General features: G+C 41.8%; 1 protein-coding gene across 2 annotated transcripts in view; it reads left to right on the forward strand.

The window, feature by feature from the left end:
* Nucleotides 1–7,721: 7,721 nt before the first annotated feature.
* cers6 (ceramide synthase 6) overlaps nt 7,722–23,094 on the forward strand; it is a 184,978-nt gene continuing 169,605 nt past the window's right edge. For both annotated transcript variants that reach the window (XM_039757541.1, XM_039757542.1), the window contains exon 1: nt 7,722–8,129. In XM_039757541.1, coding sequence (XP_039613475.1) covers nt 7,960–8,129 — 170 coding nt within the window. In that variant the 5' untranslated portion in view covers nt 7,722–7,959. The remainder of the gene's footprint in view (nt 8,130–23,094) is intronic.

A 23,094-nucleotide genomic window follows, 5' to 3' on the forward strand; every position in this document is an offset into this window, starting at 1 on the left:
ATTACTACATCTGAAGTGTCTGCTGTAAAGGTACCACCTGATGGCCACTCCTACTCTAGCTATGATTCACCAATCAACAAACAGTACTCACTGGAACCCGCCCTCTCAACTTTGACAGGTGAAAGTGACAGTTTTCTTTTCATCGTGTATTTCATGTTGTGTGATGTCATTGAAATAAATAAATAACTGAAAATATTAAATGCACACTTAAAGAAATAAGCAACAGAATATATTTTGTGAATTCAATTTGTTGTACAGGTGATGTTATACCTGCTCGGCATTGCATGATACACCTCCACCAGTGCCCAATTAGGTCAGCTGCAGGATCATCAGCTGGTGCCACTGATACAGGGAGGATCACTCGAAAGAGGCCCTGAATATTCTGTAATAACTCTCGCTAGGACGAAGTAATCTCCGTAGTATATGGAGCTTTGAACAAGCCAGGACGACCCTGCGTCAGACCGATGAGGTAGACACCGGACAGCCATTGCCACATTTAACCTCTGTTTGCATCTTCTGGGTGCGTACCACCCATACCCTTTCACTCAGGCACTCGACTTCTCATCAGGATGGTGGTGTACAGTACTGAGCAACACGTCTTCATGGTGTGAACCTATTGGGTCACCAATTTGATTAAGCGATGTCAGAATCAACTGGATGATTGTGAGTTAACGGAAGGTTACATCCAGCAAGATGGAGCAACATGTCACTCATTGGCAAGGAGAATGGCAGAAATTGAGTCCTTCTTCGGCAACAGGGTTATTTCAAAGGGGCTTTGGCCACCACAGTCACCGGATCTGACACCACCAGCATTCGTCCTTTGGGGTATGTTCAAAGGAAAAGTCTTGCACTGTGGAAGATTTGAAGGAAAACATCCAACGTGAAATTGCTGCTACTCCCCCCGAGACACTTGCTGATACATTCAGGAACATGGAGCACCACGTTGGAATGTGTCTGCCAGAAAATGGAAGCCACTTCTAGCATCCTATGTAATGCAATCAATTACACATATACAGCGTATTTTTCTGGTTCAGATTGCTTCATCCTAACAGGACTTACAACAGAATATTCAGGGCCTCTTTTGAGTAAACTTTTTAAGTATTTCGCCCCCTACTCCTCCCAGTAGGTGGGGAGGGGCAGTGGCCAAATGGGGACGTCGCCCCCACCACTCCCTACAGCTGACCTTACTGAAGGGTTGATCCCCACAGCCACAACAAGTAGCTAGCCTTCTCCGCCTCCTCTGCCAGCTCTTTAATGGCTCTCTGTAAGTTGGCACCAGTAATACCTGTAGCCCGTAGGAGCACTGTAAAAAGTAAATCTTGCATGTGTGAAAAATAATAACAATAAATAGCTAACTATATATAAAATAATCCATCCATCCATCCATTTTCCAACCCGTTGAATCCGAACACAGGGTCACGGGGGTCTGCTGGAGCCAATCCAAGCCAACACAGGGCGCAAGGCAGAAACCAATCCCGGGCAGGGCTCCAACCCACCGCAGTGCAAAATAATCACTACTTTAATTACTAAAAATGGGGTTTACCCTTTTTATTGATTATTTAATTCAACAACAACAACAACATTTATTTATATAGCACATTTTCATACAAACAGTAGCTCAAAGTGCTTTACATATTAAAGAATAGAAAAATGAAAGACATAATTATAAAAAATAAATCAACATTAACATCGAATAAGAGTAAGGTTCAATGGCCAGGGGACAGAAAAACAAAAACTCCAGACGGCTGGAGAAAAATAAAATCTGTAGGGATTCCAGACCATGATACCGCCCAGTCCCCTCTGGGCATTCTACCTAACATAAATGAAACAGTCCTCTTTGGATTTAGGGTTCTCACGGAAGGGCTTGATGATGATGATGGTCACGTAGACTTCTTCCTTTTAATCCGTCCATCATTGTTGGAGCATCATGAAGCTTTGAGTAGGTGGAGGTGGCGCAGGCCACCACCACAAAGAAACCGGAAAAAGAAACAGAAAAGAGAGTAGGGGTCAGTACGGATTTTAGAGCCACCATGAATAGTTGTTATGATGAATTGAACATACAGAGTATCAGGATTAAGTTAAATTACGATTAAAATGAAGTTATAAAAGGCCATGTTAAAGTAATGTGTTTTCAGCAGTGTTTTAAAGTGCTCTACTGTATCAGCCTGGCGAATTCCTATTGGCAGGCTATTCCAGATTTTAGGTGCATAACAGCAGAAGGCCGCCTCACCACTTCTTTTAAGTTTTGTTCTTGGAATTCTAAGGAGACACTCATTTGAGGATCTGAGGTTACGATTTGGAATATAAGGTGTCAGACATTCCGATATATAAGATGGCGCAGATTATTTAAGGCTTTATAAACCATAAGCAGAATTTTAAAGTCAATTCTGAATGACACAGGTAACCAGTGTAGTGACATCAAAACTGGAGTAATGTGTTCTGATTTTCTTTTCCTAGTTAGGATTCTAGCAGCTGCATTCTGCACTAGTTGCAAACGATTTATATCTTTTTTGGGTAGTCCTGAGAGGAGTGCGTTACAGTAATCTAGTCGACTGAAAACAAACACGTGAACTAATTTCTCAGCATCTTTCAGTGATAAAGAGGTCTAACTTTACTTATGTTTCTTAAGTGAAAAAATGCTGTCCTAATGATCTGATTAATATGTGATTTAAAATTCAGATTACAGTCAACAATCACCCCTAAGCTTTTTACCTCTGTCTTGACTTTTAATCCTAATGTATCCAGTTTATTTCTAATAGCCTCATTGTATCCATTATTGCTGATCACTAAAATTTCAGTTCTCTCTTTATTTAACTTGAGAAAATTACTATTCATCCATTCTGAGATACTAGTCAGACATTCTGTTAGTGAATCAAGAGAATCGGGGTCATCAGGTGCTATTGATAAGTACAGCTGTGTGTCATCAGCATAGCTGTGGTAGCTCACGTTGTGCCCTGAGATAATCTGACCTAACGGAAGCATGTAGATTGAGAATAACAGCGGACCCAGGATAGAGCCTTGTGGAACACCATATTGGATATCATGTGTCTTCGAGTTGTAATTCCCACAACTAACAAAATATTTTCTCCCTGTCAGGTAGGATTCAAACCAATTTAAGACACTGCCAGAGAGGCCCACCCATTGACTAAGGCGATTTCTAAGAATGTTGTGATCAATGGTGTCAAATGCAGCACTCAGATCTAAGAGGATGAGAACAGATAAATGGCCTCTGTCTGCATTTACCCGCAAGTCATTTACTACTTTAACGAGTGCAGTTTCTGTGCTGTGATTTTCGAATTCAATAAAACAAATTAAGAATAATGATAACTTATCTGTGGTGAGCTGGCATCCTGCCCGGGGTTTGTTTCCTGCCTTGCACCCTGTGTTGGCTGGGTTTGGCTCCAGCAGACCCCCGTGACCCTGTAGTTAGGATATAGCGGGTTGGATAATGGATGGATGGATGTGTAAGTATAACGCATATTAATTCTGTAATGAATAACTAGTATTTTGTTTTGTATAGTTACAGATGTAAGCAGTTGTTGTTTTCATGAAACCTTTCCCTTCATGTGGGAAGCATGGTGAGCAAGTTAGCGTATTTTTAACACCCTACCTTGCTGGTTTGCTTTAAAAAGCAAGCACATTTATCAGATAGTTATGTATGTTCATATATATTGTTTAGCGTTTAAAACTACTATTTTACACAGAAAAAGAAAATTATACTTTGAGATAAGTTTGAGAGCAATATGGCGTTTGTCCTAAACTACAACCTATAAACAACATAAAAAGACGTTTGCCTAACCGTCACGGTATTATTTGACTTCTTATTTAATTCGTGTTCTCCATAGGTAATGTATTTTCTGGTTAATTTTTAACACTGTGATTTATTTAGCGATGCAAAAAAAAAAAACTGTTGTGATTTCCTATACGTCCTATTTTATTTTAGGATTTTTGCTATCACGTACGTGCCATTCATTTAAGCGGATACGCTGGCGTAAATGCAGGAAGTGTTTGAAGAGCGGCATCTGCCTCAGGATTTCACTCTTTCACTCTCTACATTTCCTTCCCATTTACCTCTCATTCTTGGGACATTACTTAATTGAGATATACTTTTTGTGTAAGTTTAAAAAAAAAAAGAAAATTTGCATTGACATTTGAATGTCAGTAATTCAGTAAAAATTATTCTCAGACACATTACGACTTATGGTCTTAGTGATGTTTGACCGATTTCTGATAGAAAAAAAGCTGCCTACCCAAGAACACCCACAACTCCTAAGCTCTCCCAAAGGAATGACCTTCCTGTTTGATAGGCTTAAAGACTTAGATGGCTTGATCTTCATCCTCGCCCATTTGTGGTCAGGTTATTACGATGTCTGAGGAGCCTTGTTGTGCAAGGGGCAGTCTGGAGGGTACTTGTGATGACATCCATGTAACTCCTCAGAGGAGGAAGTCAGTCGCCGGGTGGTAATTTCCGCCTCTCACTACTTGTTGAGCTCCAATGACAATTACTTCGAAGGCAGCCGCAAACAGTATTGGAGAAATGGCGAATCCCACCACGATGCCCAACTCCAATTGTTGCCTTCCAGTCATAAAACCTCTTAGAGCAAAAAACATGTGTAGGTTGCTAAAATATTTGGCAATGATGTTAGTAATACTTCTTGGCACATGGAAACATTCCGGAGCAAATTCAATCAGCTTGTGCAGCACAGATCCATATACATTTGCCAGATCAAGCCATACCACGTGCAGGTGACCCCTCTCTCGTTCAGCCTGCTGTGTCTATTCCCAGATCTCTGAAGAGTGCTCAATGTATCCCTGGAATCCAGGAATTCCAGCCTTCTGGCAGCTTATTTCAATGTAGTCATTGGCCTTAAAGAAGCTGGACATCCATCTTGCAAGCACTAAAAAATAAGATCTCACCCTCTGTGTTCAACAAAGCAATGCTTCTGAACTGGCTGATGGCAGAACACTTTTATTTTTTGGGAATGAAGACACACATGGCCTGCTGCCACCCCAATGGTATGAACTAGATCAGGGTGGGCACCGTCAGTCCTGGAGGGCCACAGTGGGTGCAGGTTTTTGTTCCAACCCAGTTTCTTAATGAGAAGTCGATTATTGCTGATGAAGCACTTATGGCTCAAGTGACATTCTGATGCTCCATTTTAGTGGTCTCACTTGTTAGGGCTCGTTTATACTTCATGCTCAAAACGCGTATGCCCCTGCATCATGGCCGCCCTCAGAAATTAACATGACGCGTGCGCGAGTTGCAGTACCGGCAAAAAGTCGGGAGGCGCAGTGTGCTAAAAGTTGGAATGTGACGTCAGGGTCTCTGATTACTATCTACATGTGACAGAAAGCCACGAGATCGGTGTGCGCACTTCGATGTTTGATGAATGGTTCAATGTGGTGAAGCTAAATGCCGACATACAGATGTATTCGTGGTGCTTTTATATTCAAGCGTCGCATATTCCTGATCATAATGACACGATGATACATTTTAAAAGTCTCACATACCGTCTTCTGTGCCGTCTTTTTTTCTAGGGCTTCCATCCGGTCCTGACAGCAGCGGATCGCCAGCTATAGATTGCCACATCGAGAACATTAAATGTATGATACTCCAACTCCCTGCACATTTAGAATCCTTAGATTTATACTTGATATCACTTTCATGGTGAAATGCATTAAAGTATGTATGTTACATGTTACAGATAAATTGGTCATTTCATTTAAATAATGAATACTGTTAATAATTACACACATGGGGGTGACACGGTGGCGGAGCGTTAGCGCTGCTGTCTCACAGGGAGTCACGTCGCTGATGTTCCCTGCCTGAAGTTTACATGTTTTCCTGCTGGGTTTCCTCAGTCTGCTCCGGTTTCCTTCCAAAGATATGCAGATCTGGTGACACTAAAATGATGCCAGTGTATGTGAGTGTTTGTATTTACCTTGCGATGAGCTGATGCCCCGTCCAGGGATTGTTTCTGCTTCATGCCCAATGCTAGCTGAAATGGGCAGATCCCTGGACTGATGAATTTAATCATTAAACAACCTTTTCAGAGAGGTGTCATCAGAATTTAATGGGTGTTCCAGGCAATTCACAACACAGCGAAGCCGAACCTGTTCTCACCGTGATAATATCTCGCACTGCCACCTGGTGGATTCCTCCAGATTTACGTATAAACAGTACAATGCTTACGTAGCAGGAGCGTCCGCTGCAGCACGCGTTTCGTGAAGTATAATCCCGGTCTTAAGGTTTACCTTCTTATTAGCCACAAGATGCAAATGACAAAGATGTCAGCAGTTCTCCATCTAACTTGTTTCCATTTACACCTGTGAGGATTCATCCTGCACTATTTGGTTTAATAAAACAGAAACAAAATTGACAGACTGACATTTATATATTTTAGCCTTCAAATCATTTAGAGGATATCATTGGAAAGGAAAACATCTACAATGTAAGAACCAAACATTGCAGACTAATAATCCATACAATTAAATAAGGTCTGAGAGGTCTTGGTAAGGATTGGTTTCTAATTAAGCAACCGGGTTGGAATGAAAACCTGCAGCCACTGCGGCCCTCCACGACTGACACTGCCCACCACTGGACAGGATCTTCCATGCAGTCCTCATCAGCTTCCACAAGCTCTTCAACGTGGCAGGGCAGTTCTTACTCACCTTATAAGAGAGCCCATTTAGACCTTTTGCTGAGGCTGACCTGGCCTTTTTAATGACCTCTCTCATTTCTCAAGGCTTTGGTGGCGATGTGTCAAATTCAGTACTGGGAGGAGGTGGGCGTGGCACGTAACCTGTGTAGCACATTTGATTGTTTATAGGCAACATTTTATTTTAGTTTTACTTATTGTCACATTTTGCAGTGCTGTTATTTTTCCTGTATTTTATTTTTCCTCCATACACTCCAGCCTCACAAGATCAGACAATATTGCCGTTTCCTCGCAACCTTAAACTGGATCAGCGAATTTTAAAATAAATGGACGGATGAGTGCGTGGATCATTTTCCAACTGGCCCGTTTGTATTTAGCGCTGCGCTGTGAGGATATGTCTGCCATCGGCGCGCTTAACGTTAACGCGCATTAGCCGTTACTATCACTCATTACTTGTTGTGTAATAACTTTTATAAAGCTGCTGGATGGCTGATAAGCACTGATAACGGCCGATCAACACATAGAGAGCAGATCGATTTCGCGTGTCTGTAAACATATACGAGAACTGATACAAGCGTATTGAAACTTTGCACTCATCCATTCTTCAGAGTTTCAGAAATACGCTGGCGTAACGAATATGATGGCACGTGTCCATTCATTCAAATGACAAAATCAGTTGCACGTCTTCTTCCTCGTGCCGTACCGTCGGTGGTGACTTTACAAACCAGAAATTCAAGCTATTGAGAAACGTTAGAAACGAACATTTTGTAAATCTTAAAACGGGAGTTTAAAACAAATGTGCCCACTACTTTTCTCCATATATGTCGTACACCGATCATCAAGCGAGGTGTCTGTTCCACTGACATCACGTTGTTCCTATGGGTACACCTTTGTTTAATATGTTGATGACCACGTGTGACATTTTACAGAACCAATCGCAGTCGTGGCAATAGATGGCGTCCGACAACGCTTACTTCCCCATAGCTTTAGACTGAGTAAGAGCCCGTGTGAGCGAGAGAGAGAGAGAGAGAGAGAGAGAGAGAGGGGGTGGAGGAGGAGAAGGAGAAGGAGGAGGAGGAGGAGGAATCAACGGGCGGTGCTGAATCTGCTCACATCACACACAGCCAGACCTGCTGGAAGCAGCCGTCAGGCACCATTTCTGTAAAATCGTAAGCGCTGATGAAATAACGAAACGATCAGCTGCACAACTTGCAAGTTTTGTATACAGGAACAGGCACACAGACACACATTCACCCAAAACAAAGAACACACACTCACGCGCACCAAAAAAAGAAGCAAAATGGCTGGTATTTTAGCCTGGTTTTGGAATGAGAGATTCTGGCTCCCACATAATGTAACCTGGGCAGATCTCAAAAACACTGAAGAGGCAACCTTCCCACAAGCCGAAGATCTTTATTTGGCGTTCCCATTGGCATTCTGCATTTTCATGATCCGCCTGGTTTTCGAAAGGTATGTGTTGCAGGGCTCCTTTGACATTTTCTTTTCAAATGTCTCTGTGCAGCAGAGCGATCGAAACGTGGTGCCTGTTTCTTGTGCCTTGCAATCTTGTATTCAATGTGGTAGTGCAAAATGCCCTGTATCCAAATAATGCAGTACGGGGGCACTAGAGGCGTGCCAACACGCTGACTGGTCGAGTGTGGGGGGGTTGGGGGGTGGGTTATTTAGTTGGGTTTTTAGAGCAAATCGTATCATCGCATTGCGAAATTACTACGACTGCATGGCTTTTGACACGCATCTGGAAAGTTACCAGATTCGTTATCATGTTGCGCCCGGAGCGCCATTCACAGATAACAATGCAATTTAACTGGCCTAATGCTTGCGGCTGTCACTAGGAGACCACCAGCTTGTTCGGTTTTCTGCCGTGACACTTAAATCTGCACTTTCAAAGCAAGAGCACAGTTGCATATTCAACGTTTTTTTGAGTGTACAGCATTTATTTTCTTTGTATGCTTACGATGTGACGTCACGTACCGTTCACGTGGAGTACAAATAAGCAGGAAGTGATCCTGTCATATCAGGCAATTATAGTGCCTTTAAATACCGTCTACATTTCCTTTACATTCCCTTTTCTATCTATCTATCTATCTATCTATCTATCTATCTATCTATCTATCTATCTATCTATCTATCACATAGTGCATTTCACATCAATTTCCTTTCCTATTAATATACCGTATATTGCCTTTCACTTCTATTGGGCTATGCCGCTATTCTCTGCATCTATCTGTCTGTCTGTCTGTCAATATGTCTGTTGTTGTCCATTTTATAGTGCATTTATAGTGCGGACATATAGTACTTTTCCTATTTTCCTATAATATAGTGCCTTTCACATTTATCTATCTATCTATCTATCTATCTATCTATCTATCTATCTATCTATCTATCTATCTATCTATCTATCTATCTGTTATATAGTGCCTTTCACTACCTATCTGTCTGTCTATCCATCTGTTTATGTGTTATATAGTGCCTTTCACTATCTATCTAATAATTACATAGTGCCTTCTATCTATCTATCTATCTATCTATCTATCTATCTATCTATCTATCTATTTGTTATATAGTGGCTTTCACTATCTATCTGTCTGTCTATCTATCTGTCTATGTATTATATAGTGCCTTTCACTATGACATCATATTACATTTAAATCTTAACATTTCCAAAGTAAATGTGTCTAGGAAGTGCATATTTGATTCAAAGGTTTAATGGTGTCTTGTTCAAATTACATAATTGTATTAATTTAGCAATTTACAAGTGAATATTTATGTATACACACACACACACATACTCATACATACACACATATATACAGTATATTTTTAGCTTAATGGGATATTTCCTAGTGTTATGGGATGCTTTTGCCATAAATGCCACATCAGTTTCTCAAACAGTGTGTGTCGGGTTCTTCAGCCGCCCTTGGATAATTTATTCAGCCTATTTATAACTTCTACAAGAGGGAGAATTTCTCCCAGTCTGCCTATTCTTTGCCTGCGCTTGTAACTCTTGATCCTGCTTTCTCGTGTAGCCGGCAGCCTAGTTTACTAAGTCTCTTAAGAATTCAGATGATCTACAGTGTGTCAAATTAGTGCTCGTCTATCCTTCCCTGATTGTTGCTGCAGAATAAGCGTATGGAGGTGGCATCCTGCACTAAGCTGTTTACTGCCATTATATTAAGCGTGTCCTGTTATATTAACACCTGACAGTGGTTACTGATCACTATCTGTGGCCTGGTGACCCAGCCAGGGCTGATATCTTCCCTGGTCCTGGGGCTACCAAGATTGGCATCTGCTTCCCAAGACCTTGAGCAGGCTTAATAAATGGATGAATGGCGGCATGTATTTTTGTGTGTAGGCTAATGAATAAAGGATGGGTAAAAAAAAACAAAACACTTGAAACATCATCACTGTGGGTTATACAGACACTGCAGCATTCAGAATGTTTCTTCTATGTAATCCCATAGTAGTGATCACCATAGCTGGCCATTACCATGAAACATGAGGTAGCTTCAAAGTTTTCCCGAATGGTCCAATGTCTTAGCCTCTAGGTGGGTGGTCATTTGTCATTTTTTTCAGATGCTTACATGCAGTTCATATTTTTATGAGTAAACTCCAATGCCTGCCTTAAAACATTCAATTTTTCTGTCGGATGTCGCATGAAGTGCGTTAACATGTTTTGAATTAGAGGTAGCAGTAGTTTTAATTTTTGGATCATTACCATTTAAGAAGAATAACTTAAGAAGCATGCGCTACAAGTATGCTCATCGTCCCCTTTAATTCTGTCTACTGCTTCCAACGAGGACTTCCTGAATCCCACTGACACATCTTCCTTAGAGGAAGCAGAGCCAGGGGCTACACGGAGGGGCACTCGCCCATCAATGGAGTTGTGGGTCACTGTGGCAGTTCCAAACTCTTTGGTATGGCAAGGCTATGGGGTGGATGATATTCATGCCGAGTTCTGGAAGGTTCTGGATGTTCTTGGGCTGTCTTGGTTGACACGTCTTTTCAGCTTTGTGTGAAAGTGTGGAACAGTGCCATGGGATTGGCACATGTCTTAGAAACTCATTTTTAAGAAGGGGTAGCAGAGGGTGTTCTCCGGCATTAGAGGGAGAAATCGCCCTTCTCTACCTCCCTGTAAAGGTCTGTGCCAGGGTGCTAGCATGGAGGGTCCGTCTGGTGGTTGAACCTCAGATTCAGGAGGAACAATGCGGATTGTGTCTCAGTTGTGGAACACTGGACCAGCTCATTACCCTCACGAGAATTCTGGAGGGTCCACGGGACTATGCCCAACCAGTCTTTGTGTGTTCGGTGGAGTTGGGCAAGGCATACCACCATGTCCCTCGAGGTGTCCTGTCGGGGTGTTTGCTTTGAAAATATGGAGTACTGCTGTGACAGGCTGTTCAGGCCCCGTACAACTGGAGCAAGAGCTTGGCTTGCATTGCAGTAAGTTAGACTTATCCGTGGTGGGTGTGGGACTCTACCAGGACTGCCAATTGTCACCTATCATGTTCATAATGTTTATGAACAGAATTTCTAGGCACATAAAAGGGGTAGAGGGGGTCCTATTCAGTGATCTCAGGAATGCATCACAGCTTTTTGAAGATGATGTGGTCTTGTTGAACTCATTGTGTGGTAACTTCAGATGTGCATTAGGTGAGGATCAGGACTTCTTGAGCGTGAGGTCACAACTGGAGTCGCCTCTTCAGTTTGGGGAGGAAGTGCTACCTCAATCTGAGGAGTTTAAGGATATCTGGGGGTCTTGATCATGAGTGAAGGGGGAAAAAGCGGCCGAGAGGTTGACAGGCAGATCATATAGCAGTTGTACCGGTCAGTCGTGGTGAAGAAAGACCTGAGCTGAAAGGCAAAGCTGTCGATTTACTGGTTGATCTACATTCCTATCCTCACCTATGACCACGAGCTTTGAGTAGTGCCTGAAAGAACGAGATTGCAGATTCAAGCGGCAGAACTGAGTTTCCTCCGCAGGGCATCTGGTCTCAGCCTTAGTGACAGGGTGAGGAGAGCAGATGTTAGGGAGGAGCCTAGCATACTGTAGAACCTCTGCCAGGTAAAGCCGTTTGGGCATCTGTTAGGATACCTCCTGCACGCCTCCCTGCGGAGATGTGTTGGGCATGTCCGCCCAGGAGGAGACCCAGGGGGGTGCATACCCAGGACATGGTGGAGAGCTTATGTCTCCCAGTTGGCCTGGGAATGTCTCACTATGCCTCTGGAGGAGTTGGAGGAGGTGGCGGGGAAAAGCGACTTAGACTTCTGTCTCGGGACCAGGACACGGGTATGTGGTAGAAAATGGATGGATGGCGTGATACCGCTTCAACGTCTTTCAACCCTCACCCCTCTAAATCTTCATCTATTGTGTCTCTCCACCTTCTCTTTGGCCTTCCTTGTCTCTCTATTTATAGCCATAGCCAACGTTCTTCTGGCCACATTTGTCACCTCCATTCTTGCTACATGTCCTAGTCAGCAAAGTCTTGATTCTTACTCACCTTTGGAGATTTCCCTAACACGATATATTCATTTCTTCAACTTGTCTTGTGAACCGCCGCATCTTCCTCATTTTGACAACATCAGGTGTTGATCCGTGCTTTTGTCAGTGCCACCGTTTCTAAGCCGTACATCATAGCGAGTCTCACGTCTGCGACATGCATCTCTCTCTTAACCTTCACAGGATGTTTCTATCACAAAGCCGTCCTGTCGTGTTTGACCAGTTTTGCTCAACCTTCTTGTATCGTTTTTTTAAAGTCCCCATATCATAGTCTTCATCACTTTGTTCCACAGATCCCAATCTGTTTTAATATTATTGAAAGTAAAAGTGCACTTACTGTTCCCAAAGCTTAAACTGACTCATATTTCAGTGCTATATAATCCAAAATACTTTTAGCTTTTCAGATATTTCTGTAAGCTGCCTGTGTGTGGGCAAAATGACAAATCCATTGGGAGTTTCTTAGAATGTATATAACAATAGCAAAATTGTTAAGCATTGTGGCTGAATTGGCGTTTAAGAGAAGTAAAGTAGTTACAGACAGTGTTTATGAAGATGGCCCATCTCCTTGGGAGTTTTCATGTTTTATTCTTACACAACATTGAATCACCGTGGACTGAATTTGGCTTTTTTGATATTGAACAACATATAAAGACCCTTTGAAGCCAACGTGAAAATAGATCTCTGCAAAGTGGGCTCAATTAATTACAAATGTAAAGCACAAAATCATTGATTGTGTAGGTATAGTGCTCAAAAAATGAAAGGAACACTTATAATGAGAGTATAGCATCAAGTCAGTGAAACGTCTGGGCTATTGATCTGGTCAGTTAAGTGGCAGAGGGAGTTGTTAGTCAGTTTCAGCTGCTTTGGTGTTAATGAAATTAACAACAGAGGCACTAGAGGGGCAACAATGAGACGACTCCCAGAAAAGGAATGAATGGTTTAACAGGTGGAGGCCACTGACATTTTTCCCTCCTCATCTGTTTTTTCACTAGTTTTCTTTTTGGCTACGGTCAGTGTCACTACTGGTAGCATGATGTGATTCCTGGACCCTACAGAGTTTGGTGGCACAGGTAGTCCAACTTCTCCAGGATGGCACATCAATACATGCCATTGCAGAAGGTTTGCTGTGTCTCCCAGCACAGTCTCAAGGGTATGTAGGAGATTCCAGGAGACAAGCAGTTACTCTAGGAGAGCTGGACAGGACCGTAGAAGGTCCTTCACCCATCAGCAGGACTGACCAGTATCTGGTCCTTTGGGCAAGGAGGAACAGGATGAGCACTGCCAGAGCCCTACAAAATGACATCCAGCAGGCCACTGGCATTAATGTCTCTGACCAAACAATCAGAAACAGACTTCATGAGGGTGGCCTGCAGTGGGCCCAGTGCTCACTACCCGTCACCCTGGAGCTCGATTGCCATTTGCCATAGAATACCAGAATTGGTAGGCCCACCACTGACGCCCTGTGCTTTTCACAGATGAGAGCAGGTTTATCCTGAGCACGTGTCACAGACGTTAAACGGGTCTGGAGAAGCCGTGGAGAATGTTATGCTGCCTGTAACATCGTTCAGCATGAGTGGTTTGGTGGTGGGTCAGTGATGGTCTGGGGAGGCATATTCATGGAGGGACGCACAGACCTCAACAGCCTAGACAGTGGCACCTTGAATGCCATTAGGTATCGGGATGAAATACTTGGACCCGTTGTCAGACCCTATACTGGTATAGTGGGTCCTGGGTTCATCCTGGTGCACAACAATGCCAGGCTTCATGTGGCGAGAGTATGCAGGCAGTTCCTGGAAGATGAAGGAATTGATACAATTTGACTGGCCCCCACGCTCACTCGCCTGACCTCAATCCAATAGAACACCTCTGGGTGTGACATTATGTTTCGGTCCATCCGACGCTGCCAGGTTTCACCTCAGACTGTCCAGGAGCTCAATGATGCCCTGGTCCAAATCTGGGAGGAGATCCCCCAGGACACCATCCGTCGTCTCATTAGCAGCATGCCCCCCACCCCGGCTACAAACTACTGAGTACAATTTGGAGTTGCTGCAATGACATTTCGTCAAAATGGACTCGCCTGCCTGCTGCATTATTTTTTCACTTTGATTTTCGGGGTGTCTTTGAATTCAGCCTTCTGTAGGTTGATCATGTTCATTTCCATCAAACGATGTGCCATCCTTTCGTTCCTAACACATTACCATATCAGTCTAGATCAGTAGAGACAGCCAGCAGGATTTCTTATCCCATTGAGATCTGATGTGTTTTCAAAGTGTGTCTTGAATTTTTTTAAGCAGTTTGTTTACCCACTTTAAGTCAGTATTTAGTAGATGGCAGCCTGTGTGCATAGGTCACTTTCTCTGTCAGCTTTGCACATCTCCAGTCTGCCATTTTTCTCCGTTCTTGCTTCTTGAACTGATCAAACTCTGTCAGGTGTCCCGGAGATCCCAAGTGAACAGCTTTTTTCAAGTCCAGCCACAAATTCTCCAATGGATTAAAATCTGGACTGTGACTTGGCCACTCCAGTACATTCATGTTGTTGTTATGAAGCCACTGCTGTGTGGCTTTGGCTTGTTTGTAGACCATATCAGATTTTCCAATGTTTTGCTGCCTTGATTTTATCCACACAGGCCTTCCAGGGCCTGCTGTAGAGAAGCATCCCCACCGCCTGATGGTGATACCACCATACTTCACAGTGAGAATGATGTGTTTTTTTGATAATGTGCAGTGTGCAAACATGGCTTTTAGGGTGATGGCCATAAAGGTCAATTTTGGTATCATCAGACCATGGAACGTTGTTCCAAATGCCTCTTAGTCTCCCAGACTGTAGCAAAACATGGTGTTTGATTTGTTTCTTGGCCCCTCTCCCATGATGCTGCAACTGCTGCTTTGCAGTAAGGAGACTGTGGAAGATTGTGGGTTCGCTTCCCGGGTCCTCCCTGTGTGGATAGGGCTTTGAGTACTGAGAGAAGCGCTATATAAATGTAATGAATTATTATTATTAAATGAATTATTAATTGGTTAAGCAGCTGGGCATCACATGTCCTCTACACAGTCTCTTCAGGCTCAGTCACTGCTAACACAGTATAGTGCAGACAGATACCGGACAACAAGAACCTCCATAAGCATTATGCATGAAACGCAATGATCAATATGTCAGTGAGTTTACAACGAGAGAAAAAAAAAAAAAGAATACTTAACAAGGTTTTTGAACTTACCGGCAGGTTGTTTCTTTTGTTTTATTTTTTTTTTACTCAGATGTTCCACCATTTGTTTCAGGTATAAGCCTTGTGCGTAATATCCCACATTTACTGGGCCGGTGTTTTAAAGGTGGCCCTGAAGATAAGCGTAGCCCTGGGTGCCTGGGAAAGTCGAAAGATGGCTATAGGGGAGTCCATTGTGGATTAATAGAGTAGGTGTACTGTAACGTTTCTGTTTGTGTCTTAGTAGCCTCCAGGTTAGGTATAAATATTTTATTTTTGTTATTTAGTGTTTAATTATGTGAATTTTGCTGTCGGATACTTTGATTTTTGCTTGAGTTATATGATTCCCCGGCAGGCCTGAAATGGCATCTCCCCATGTTTATGGAAGCTGACCAGGGGAACTGAGAAGCCTTTATAAGTACAGTTGTGGCCGCAAGAGTGGGGGACGATCATTCTGAGAGATTTGAGAAGGGTTAGGTTGTGCCAGGTACACCAAGCTAAGAGGTTGCTGAGCTGTTGGTTGATGTTAAGGAGAGGTTTAGGCTCCTGAGAACCAAAAACAGCTCCTGAGATTTTTTTTGAGGAGTTTCATTTAGGACTTGGGCTGAAACAGAGTCCAGTTTTGTTTTATTTTAAGGCTACTAATACACTTACATGAACTAAAAAGTGACTGCGAATATATCAGGGTAAGAGCCTTTGTGTTTGATATAGTCATTTTCATAATTAGATTTGTTTTGTCACATGATTATATACCGTATATACTCGTGGGTAAGTCAGTGCTTGATTTTTTACCGTATAATTTCCTGTTTTTTTATAATGTCGGTCGTATAATTCGAATGCAGAAAGAGATTATGATATTCTAATGCTCACCTGAGAGAATAACCATGGAGCACACGGCCTTCTTTTTTATGTATTGTGTCTACGTGACCACACGGTACTACCCAAACTATTCCGAATGACGTTTGCACTGATTTGTGTTTTTTGTATGTCACACCCTCATACACCTTTATCGTAAGAGCATCCCTTATCTACGATGAAGCGTTCAATCAGAAGAAAATATGAAGCTGGTTTGAAATTAAACATCTTTGAAGTGGCGAAAGAAATTGGTAACTGCGTTGCTGCAACAAAATTCGACATGTCTGAGAAACTAATGCAAGATTGGAGGAGGTGATCGATTTTTTGGGTTTCAAGACCCGACTTATACGCAACAAAATACAATATTTTTTTTTTTGAGCATCTGCCTCTCTACTAGCAAGCCATCTGCTTTAGTAGACAGCTTGTGACATTTTGGCGCTCACTTCTTCCTATATAAGTGTTTTCGTGACCCACCTATGGGTGGGGGTCCCCTCCTGCTGAATTGAGCACAACCGTTTGACCATGATGTGGGGTGAGTGTGATCATCGGAGTGACGACTCTCCGCAACTCACTACAAATATAAATAGCAACTGGTGGTTGAGAAACACTGCTCTGTAAGATTTTCATATTCTTTCCATTTTTTAATCGTTGATTTAACTGGATATTCGGTGACGTGGATATTTTCTTGTCTCCATCCCCTGACTTGTTATTTTCAATCCCCTTTTTGCTAGGAGTATTCTTTTGTCTTCATTGTTTCATTTAGGCCACCATACTGACTTACCACAAGATGACCCGTCCACTTTCCAGGTGCCTTTAGACGGCAAATGAATTGAAACCGCAGGCTGGGGACCTCCGTTGAGCTAATTCTGTAACTTCTGCAAGAAAATTGTTTTCACCAGTCATGATTTAGGGGGTGAATTCTTATGAGATGAGTAATTTCGTGTTTTGTTTTTGTAATTAATTTAGACCACTTGGTGGAGATCTGTTCTCACTTTGACATTAGAGAGTCTTTTTATGCTGATTAGTTGTCAAAAGTGTCGAGTGAACTGCATTGTGAGTCAATGTTGTGTAACAAGAAAATGTGAAAACGTGACAGCATATTGCATTTTGATTAGCATTTACAAGTCTGCAGTTCACCGTACTCTGTACACGTGACAATAAGGAACCCATGAAGATATAAGAAGACCGACAAATAAGAGGAGACCACTGAGTCCATCAAGATCATTCAGTTTGCTAACACCCAAGACTACCGTATATTCACATTACCAGGCTAAAGTGACTCAAATCCAGCTTTTTGTCTTAATGTGACACACATTTCTTTGTCGGATCTTTTCCAATCAGATTTGAGTCACTTTAATTGTGATCAGATATGTATTCGATTCATGGCCATGAGCTCATATGCATGAGCTGAGCACTGTCGTCATCAGACAAAGCAGCAAAACAACAATGGAGGAAAGCTGCAGCTGTGAAAACGGTCACAGTCCCACCATTGCTGACTCTTTTCTTAGGGCAGCAGTAGCATCGGCGTCTGTCGTTTTTTTCAGCCTTCTCGACCTAATCGTGTACAGCTGACAAACTGTTTACTGTTCTCCAAAGCTAAATGCGATGTGTACTCTAGCTACTAGTGTGTCCATTTTGTCGGTTTTAAGTCGTCTCACAGATCTGATGTTTTACTGTATTTGGTGACGCATGTGACTCATTTATGAACGTATCAATGTGCGCATGCCCGCTGTTTCAGATGTGTTCACAATTCACTTAGATACGTGTCACTTGTACTTATAAATGTGAATAATCAAGAATGGCGGCTTATAGTGGGAATAAAGTTTTTTAGCTCATTCAGATTAACAAGGTTTCCTTCAAATCCATCCAACCTGTTTCTCTGTGTATGATGACGTCCTTTCTGTCTTTAGTCTTTGGTCCACAATGATCTCCTTGTATACATGATTCACCGCTGGATCAGCTTCATCAATGCCTGGATCATCTGGTGACCTCACGGGCTTCTCTGCTCTAAGACTTAATTCCCTTAGCCTGTCATAGTAGGACATTCTTGACTAATTGTGTTAAATATTGGAATTTTCTGAATGAGCAACCTGACATTCATTTACAGTACATCCCAGCTCATTTCACTCATGTCTGTCTAATTCCACTGGGGATTCTGCTAACACTTCCTAGTTTAGTATCATCTGCTCCAGCTTGAGTTTGGGTCCGGATGCCGCCTTTGTGGAGTTTGTATGTTCTCTCTTTCTCCGTTTCATCTGTTTGGATGCTCTGATTTTCCGTTTACACCCAAAAGACATAAATATTAGTTTGACCAGCCCTGCAGATGATGGACTGATACTCCATCCAGAGTGCCTCTGTAAGTTCTAAATGCCTTCCTTTGTGCATACCTGTCTGAGAGGCGGGCTATTACTGTTAGCTTTGATGATTCTGACTAATCCTCAGTGCCTCCTACTTGCGGTGTTCCTCAGGGTTTGTTTCTCGGCCACTCCTTTTTTCTCTATATTTGCTTCCTTTAGGGCCCATTTTTAGGAGTTATGGCATCTCTTTTACTGCTATACATATAATACACAGCTTTACTTACTTACTCTTTTTGAAACTTTTGTTAGACTGCCTTGAGGATGTTAAAACTTAGATGACCTTAAACATATTTAATTTTCAATGAGAACGAAGCTGTGGTCCCGAAGTTTGGGCCAAGTGGGATCAGTGGTGCCACTCAAATGGACAGTTGCTCCTTGAAATCCACTGCAAAACATTTAGGTGTAATAATGGATAGCGATTTTAAATTAGATAAGCAAATAAGCTCGGTAATTAAAGCAAGTTTCTTTCAACTGAGGCTTTTATCTGAAGTTAAGCCCTTCGTATCATTTCACGAATTGGACAGAGTTAGATGTGCTTTTATTTCATCCCGACTTGACTATTGTAATGCCCCTTATGTTGGTCTCTGCCAAGCTTCTATCTCACGTTTACCGTTGGTCCAAAATGAGGCAGCTTGTCTTTTATCAGGAACACTCCAATGAGGACACATTTTCCCTGTGCAATGGCTCCCCGTTCATTTTAGGATTGGTTTTAAGATTTAATTGTTTGCTTATAAAATACTTAATGGCCTTGCTCCCCCTAATCCTCTCCAACCTTTTACAATTAAATTGCCCTCCATGCCCTAGTCATTCTGGCCCCCTAATCATCCTCTCTCTCTGATTGGCAGTCTCTCTCACCACTTCTCCACCTAATGGCTTATGTGTGGTGGGCTTACTGGTGCAAAAATGGCTACCATTGCATCATCTTGGTGGATTGTACACATTAGTGGTGGTTCATTGGTGAAAAGCGATTTGAGTACTGAGAAAAATGGTATATGACTGTAAAGACGTAATATTATTATTTTCATTGTTGGTTTACATTCCTTCAAAGAAAGTCAGGTCTACGGATCGGTTGCTTCTGGTGGTCCCTAAGTCAAAAGTGCAGTGAAGGGGAAATTGTGCCTTTGCAGTTGTAACTCCCAGACTCTGGAATGAGAGACCATCTCATGTTAGGGTGGCCCTTACTTTGCTAATTTTTAAATCACTTCTTCTTAAGGCACATTTCTATTCCTTGGCTTTCAATCTCTATATATAATCTTCATTTGGATCTTGATCTTTGTTTGTCCGTGAATGAATTAGAAGAAGAAGCACTAGGTGGCAGTAGAGAGACAGCTAAAACATAGGCATTGCATTAAGAATCTCCTCCAGGCTTATGCTACTGCAGACTGTAGTACGCCAGTCACACCTCAAAACACAGACATTTAAACTAAACAAATTGTTGTGCTTGAAATTAACTAAAGAGATCTTCATTTAGATCTTGATCTTTGTCCGTGAATTCCACGCATGCATAGACCACCTTCCAGTTTAGTATGTCGTTGTTACTCACGAATGTCAAAAATGTGCCGGAATAACGAAAGGGGTGGTGGACAGTGTTACGCTGGTTAGCTCCTGAGGCCTGGTTAGAAAATGAGATTGCCGAAGATAAAAGGTACGTGCCTACATAACATATACATGAAAGAAAGACGGTGGGTAAAATGAATGACAACGTAACAGCATGTTCCGGAAATTATTATTGTTACGTTGCAGCCGGCGAGTGCTGCGCGTCTCACAGTTGTACCGTGGCTTGCTCACATGTCAGTGAAGTGATCTCTATTTATGCTTTAAAGAGCCTGGATACCTATGTATCCCCCTTTTATAACCATTGCTCTGTGTATATTGCCTTACTCTTTGGATTGCCACAAAGCAACCTGCGAGATTGGAGAAAGGTTGAGAAGACATCGTGAGAGGAAATGACAGCGTCGTGAAAACAAGACGGACTGTGAATGGACAGAAGCAGAAATGCTCCTACACCACCACATAATTACTATTCGGACAGTGATTCCAAGTAGGCCGTTCCTATCGAATCAATATCCAAGGGTTTTCTTTTGTAATTTTGTTTCCCTTATAAAAAATCATAATGCTGTGCGACAAAGGGCCTAGGTCACGACTGGCAGACGCGTTTCAACAGGGAGCCCTTCACAGACAACTTTAACATGCTCAACGTAGTTGGGCGCACATGGCTAGTTACTTATAAGAGCTATGTTTGTCTGTTTTATTGTCTTATCACTTACTGTCTTTTGTACTGTATTATTCGTAATTATTAGGGTGCTCTGCCCCTGCCCGCTTCGCTTGCCAACCCCCGGGTGGGCGCTACGTACTAGCCAATTCGCGGATCTGCCGCTTGTGAATGGGGAAGCAGATGTACAATTTAAACAGGTTGTTATTTTCATGGGAATTGCTACATATGCATAACAGAACTAACTAATTTACATTACAGCGAGTAATTAACCATAGTAAAAAATAGTAAAACGTAATAAATTGAAAGAAAATTATGTTTCATGTTGCGTTAGAGGTATTCGTTGTGTTATACGTTTTTGTTCTGTTTGGCTTTGAAATTAACACACAAATACTTTTTAAATTTACACTTCTACTGTAAAAACAATTTTTGGAATTAACTTTTTGTCAATATCGCATTGAATTTTGATTCTGTGTTTGGACTTACATCGCGACAACGCAACGTATAACTGCCTGTGAGTGAATTTCGTTTCTTTCTCTCTAATAAATAAACCGACTTTTTCGAATGTTTGTCTCTGTGACTTGTTAATTGTCATAGCAAAAGCTATTCTAACGGGAAACTGTAAATGTTTTAATACGAATGGCATATCAAGATCTACTTTGGTGTCTAATGTTATCCGCGACAGATGTACTACATTACGTTTCTTGTTGCCTGTTAAAATTTTACATGTCAGAATTGTTCGACCAATTTTCAATACAACTAATCTCGTCCTATTGCTTAGCCCAACACTCAGACATAAATTATGCAATAACATTATGGTACATCCTTCTTTTAACAGTAATTCAGCATGTGGATATTATAAGTTGATGTTTTCATCTTCTGCATGATCACCACCACTTTTTCAGCATAGTCTATTGATATGCATTTAACCAATTTGCCGTGTAACCGATCCACAACTTTCACGTGAATTCGTTTGACTTCATCCTTTCTCGGTGCTAGGATTGCCCGTGGACTCATTTCAACCCTTTGGGATGAAATTCTTCAATAAGATTTGGACATAATAAGTCTTCTTTAATTAGGAATTTAAAATATGGAAAATGTAAAAATTTATAAGAACTGAGAGAACAAGAACTGTGTCTGACAAAAGCATTCACACGAATGAGAAGTGAGAGGACTGCGGGTGTGGGCCGTTAACCAGAAATGGTTCAGAGGAGAGCAGGAATTGGAAAAAAATCTCTTGGCAATAGTCTCGTCTCAAGATTTTCTTTTATAATAGAGAGGAATTGTCTTTTGTACGGTATTATTCTTGATTATATTGTCCTTTGTACTGTATTATTCTTGATTATACAGCACTTTGGTTGGCTACTGTTGTTTTTAAACATGCTGTATAAACACGTTTGATATTGATACCCTCATATTCAGTGGTCTCCTTGTTTAAGGGTATATCTTATACTTCATTATTTCCACTTTGCTGGATTTTAGCTTTGAGTTTTTGTTAGGCATAATACATAAAAACTATTTTGACAAGATTTGGCCATTTAGCTCAACATAGTTATGGCCAGCTCTACCATGTAGGAAAACGCGGTGGTCTCCTAGGGTGGCAATATTTTTTTGGAGGATAGCAAAAGTGATAGAGCCTGGCCCTAAACGTATGTAGCTCCTCAATATTATACAGCATGGTAAATAATTCTACATGTCAATGGTAATTTTTGTTAAGAAATCGTTTTGAGCGTTGGTATCAAAGATTCCCCTTAACCTTTTTTCAGTGACTCTGTGTTCTTACTGGAGAGCTCATTTTAAATAGTAGCTGGCATGCATTGTACTAATTCCCTTCATAATTTTAAAAAATTCACTCCTATCAATTTTTGATCGCAGTTTGATTAAACTGAAAAGTTTGAAATCTGTCAGTCTGTATTCATAACTCATGTTCCATGTATCCAGAATCGGTCCAGGAATTCCTCTAGTGCTGTAATATCTGTTTTGTAAAACTGCTCAAAGTACTTGAGATGAGGCGTCCCACCTTAAGTAGGTGCTTTGTTAATCTATACCCAACACCTTGTGAACTGCATAGACCCCAGAATCCTTTTAGTCTTCTTAGTCACTTAGGTAGGCGTCTCTAGATGTGGACAGTCCACTATGACACTTAAGTCATACTCAGAAGGTTCAATTTCAAGTGTAATAATCTTCTACTGTATAATAAAACCTTACTCTGTGAGTACGTGTGTGTGTGTGTTTGTCCAGTCCCTCTAAGCAATCTGATTGGTTAGTTTGGCTTTGGTCTGATTGGTCAGTT

The sequence above is a fragment of the Polypterus senegalus genome, chromosome 6 (genome assembly GCF_016835505.1).
Source record: "Polypterus senegalus isolate Bchr_013 chromosome 6, ASM1683550v1, whole genome shotgun sequence".
In the NCBI taxonomy this organism is placed as follows: domain Eukaryota; kingdom Metazoa; phylum Chordata; class Cladistia; order Polypteriformes; family Polypteridae; genus Polypterus; species Polypterus senegalus.